Raw genomic sequence first — 3,816 nt, 5'->3', positions numbered from 1 at the left:
AAGTCTTTGGTGAGCACCCATAGTAGGAAGGCATTCAGCCAAGCCCAGATGAAGGTCAGCGAGACCTTGGCCTCTTCCTAGAGAAGCTTGGGAGTGGAGTGAGTGGGGCTATGTTCAACACAGAACTCTGAAGGGACTCACAGACTTCTCGGGGGGCCTGGCCTTTCAGGGTGTTATGCAGGTAACTGAGGAAAGTGGGTAGAACATGACTTTCTTGAGCCTGCTAACGTGGTTCCTTCCATGGGGCACGGGGTCATAGGTCTCACAAGGTCCTTCCTGCTCCTCCATTCCCTGCACCCAGCCTACCTTCACAGACTCCCACTTCAGTCACCTTTTTGTCCCTTTGTTGCCTCCTCCAGCTGGCTGAACCTCATGCATCTGTCTCACTGCAGTTCCCGTCTTGCAGCTTTGTTTCCCAGTCTATGGAATAACAATGATGTCTTAGTCACTTTCTTGTCACTGAGACACAACATCTGACACCCAAAGTTAAAGGAGGAGAGGTTTACTGGACTCACAGTTTGTAGAGGGTTCAGTCCGTAGGTGGCTGGCTCCAAGGCAGGGTGGCATGGCAGAGGGGCGTCACAGTGCGTGGCAGGGCAGGCAGGAGGCACAGAGTCAGGGCAGGAGGGAGAAGCTAAGGGGGGGGCGATCCTTTCAGGTCATGCCCCTGAGACAAGCCTGTCCAACTGGACTGCACTCCCAACAGCCAGTCAGCTAAGAGTCCCACAAGCCAATCACCTTCCAAAAGCCCCACTGTGAGTTGATGAGGCTTTTGGGGGACATCGAGGCTTAACCCTTAACAGACCGCCTCCCTTCTACCCCCCACCTCCGAACCTCTCCAACCTAGCTCGGTGTGGTCCATCTAGCTGTGTTCCCCAGAGAAGATGAACCCACTCCCTAAAACACTCAGCGCCCTTGACGTTTCTATTGATCTTTTATATCACAGTATTTCCTCAGCCTATTTCTCTAGTTGAAACTGCTCTGTTGGGTTCGACTTGCAGCCATGTGACAGTGAAAATATTTATAATGCTCCTCTTATTAGCCCAGTAATTCAGCTGGGTTCTTAGTTAACTCACAAGGCACCCCAAATTCAACCCAAAATAGTGTGGGGGGTCTCGTTTCACCTATGGAGGACACACTGTAAGGCCCCAGTGGCTGCCTGAAACCTCTATGGATACTATGTTTTCCTGTGCAGGGCCAGGGAACAGCAGAGGGGACCCTAGGGACCCCTCGAACCCTATAGCTGACTGGGCGTGGGTTCGGGCTCAGCCCTATGAGGTGGGGACACGGCTTTCCCCGGATCGTTCCTGGGAGGCACCTGACAGATGAGCCCTAAGCCAGACTCTCTTTGGCCTGGCGGAAGTGCACTGCTCGGGCCGTGGGCTATCACTAAATGCTGGCTGCAGGAGCAACACAGTAGCTTTGGGGGGTAATCCCGCGTCCCGGGTGGTGCTCTGAGTTTGATCTACATATGAGTTCAAAGGTGTCATCAGTGCAAATCCACACATGACTCGGAGATCAGGAGCACCACAATTACATGCTGTGTGGCCGGGTGTGCGGGCAGTCTGCGGTGTTCACAGGGGCAGGCACGGTGTGTTGCGCGAGTTATAGGTGCCTGCAGGTCAGAGGATTTATTCTTCCAGACCCTGCCCCTTGCTTGGGGGACTTCTCTTTCCTTTACATCAGCGCTTGGCTCTTCCAGACGGGCAGATTCGCAGCCTGCGGGAATCCCAGCTCTGGGTTTGAACCCGAAGAACCCAGGACCCCAGAGAAAGGTGGACTCCCACGACTTCCAGGCCCGTCTCGGCGGGAAGGGAGTCCCCATGCTCCACAGCCCGGCTCCTGAGTCCTTGGCTCCCCAAGTGCTGACCACCCCACTGTCCTAGGAGGAACTGTCCCTATCACTTGAGAGTGTACGGTCCCAACCAACCCTTTTGGAGCGAGTGGCTGCAGGCCTGCAGGCCCTTTCCAAGCGCTTTGGTCCTCAGAAGGAAGGAAGGGTGGGTGAGTGGGTAGCTGGATGGGTTGGGGGAGACAGCCAGGGGTTGAGCCTCTCCTGGGGGGAGGAATCCGTGCCCAGCAGCGGGTGGGGGTGGGGCTCCGGCTGAGCTCCAGCGCGCCAGGAGGAGGGGCTCTGGGAAGCGGAGGGGAGGGGGAGAGGGGCAGGGCCGGCTCGGTGGCGGTGGCCTTGACGGTCGCGGGGTGGCGCAGGCGGCCTTGTCCTGTGTCGTGTCGCTATGTCGCCAAGCAAGGGCTGAGACGCTGAGGATGGGCTGCGGAGGGAGCCGGGCCGACGCCCTGGAGCCGCGCTACCTGGAGAGCTGGACGCGAGACACCGAGTCCACCTGGCTCACAGGCAGTGACACGGACGCGGGCCCGGACAGCGGTGAGTGGCAGCTCCTAGCATCCCTGGTGTCCGCGGGCGGTGGAGCGGGATGGAAACAGCTCGGGCTGGACACGGGCGTGAGGCCACCTTCCCAGTGACCCTACTCCCCCCGCGCCTGCTCATGCTATGGGGTCCACACTGTCCCCGTCCTACACCCTAACCTCGGGTCCTGTCGCCACGCGCGATGACCCGGGGCCTGTGGGGGACCAGGACTGTGTGGACCAGCTCTGGGTCCGTTGTGAACCTGCACCTGGGTGGCCAGGGACTCGGCGCTCTCTCCTGGGAGGCCCCTGTGCGGCCCCTGGTCAGTGTCCCGCTGGATACCAGCGCTCCTTGGCCTGAGTGTTCAGGCTCCTGGTCTGGGCCCTGGAGCAGCGGGGGCTCCGTGGACCAGGGCTTTCAGACCGGTGCTGCTGGGGGGAGGAGGGGGAAGAGCTTCCCGAGCCCTCTCGGAAGCAGAGCTGACAGTCCCTGCAGAGGCCAGGATCTGCCCCATGGGAGGTGACCACAGTCAGCAGGTGTTGGTGACAGAACGCAAAGCCCTCCACACTTAGCACAGGAATGCTCTCAAAGCCAATCAATATTTGGATTTTAAAAGTTGACCCCTTGCGTTGGCATCATGAAACCCAAGGTAGAAAATAATATGGATGGCCTGGGAGAAAGCTCAGTAGAATAAGTGCTTGCCTGGCAAGTGCAAGGTCCTGAGTTCAATCCCTGGTACCTAAAAAAAAAAAAAAAAAAAAAGGAGCATGACATAATTAGAAGGTTGAGGACAGAAAGGGAAACTGCCTTTACAAGACCGACCAAATCCGCGCCCCTAGATCGCAGCCAGACCTCCCCTCTCACCTTGGAGCAGGTCTCTCAGGACCCAGACCCTCCTCTTCTTTTTCTAGGTTTTGTTTTTCTGGTGAGGCAGGGTCTACCTATATTGTTCAAGCTGGCTTCGAGCTCCTGGGCTCAAGTAATCCTCATGTCTCAGCCTTCCAAACAACTGGGGCCACAGACAGACACGTGCCTGTCCTGCTTCCATTCCTCTCCCCACAAACTCTGCAGTTTGCTTTAAACCTGGAAAAGCTGTCCCAACACTGGGTTTATCTCTAAATTTCCCCAAGTCACAGTGAGCTTCAGAAGGGCTGTTTTGTGCTGTGGCTTTCAGTGAGTCCAAAGAGGAGGAGCAGATCCAGGGTCAGGCCAGGGAGGAACTGGGCCCCCTGTTCAGGACACGCACAAGCCGTAGCCCATTGAGCTTCCGGGGGAAGTGTAGCCCAAGGTCAGGGCTGCACCACAAGAACAGAAGGTTTCAAAGCTCCAGCCAGATAGAACAAAGTGTGGAGCCTGGAACCGTTGCCTCAGTGACTGGGAGGATGCACGCGTGCGTGTGTGTATAGGTGTACGCATGAGAGCTGCTGTGGACTGGCAGAACACGTGTG

The 3,816-nt window shown here is 57.3% G+C and overlaps 1 protein-coding gene across 1 annotated transcript; it reads left to right on the top strand.

Moving 5' to 3' along the window:
- Positions 1 to 2,268: 2,268 nt before the first annotated feature.
- LOC105741368 (brain and acute leukemia cytoplasmic protein-like) lies at positions 2,269 to 2,386 on the top strand (the record flags this gene model as incomplete). The annotated part of the gene is made up of 1 exon (XM_012513410.1): positions 2,269 to 2,386. A coding segment is annotated over exon 1 (118 nt), but the record flags the coding sequence as incomplete, so codon positions are not given.
- Positions 2,387 to 3,816: the final 1,430 nt, after the last annotated feature.

Source organism: Octodon degus, unplaced genomic scaffold (genome assembly GCF_000260255.1).
Source record: "Octodon degus isolate 3935 unplaced genomic scaffold, OctDeg1.0 scaffold00959, whole genome shotgun sequence".
NCBI classification, from domain to species: Eukaryota; Metazoa; Chordata; class Mammalia; order Rodentia; family Octodontidae; genus Octodon; species Octodon degus.
The sequence above is the reverse complement of the archived record's forward strand: the minus strand, read 5'-3'. Positions and strand labels throughout refer to the sequence as shown.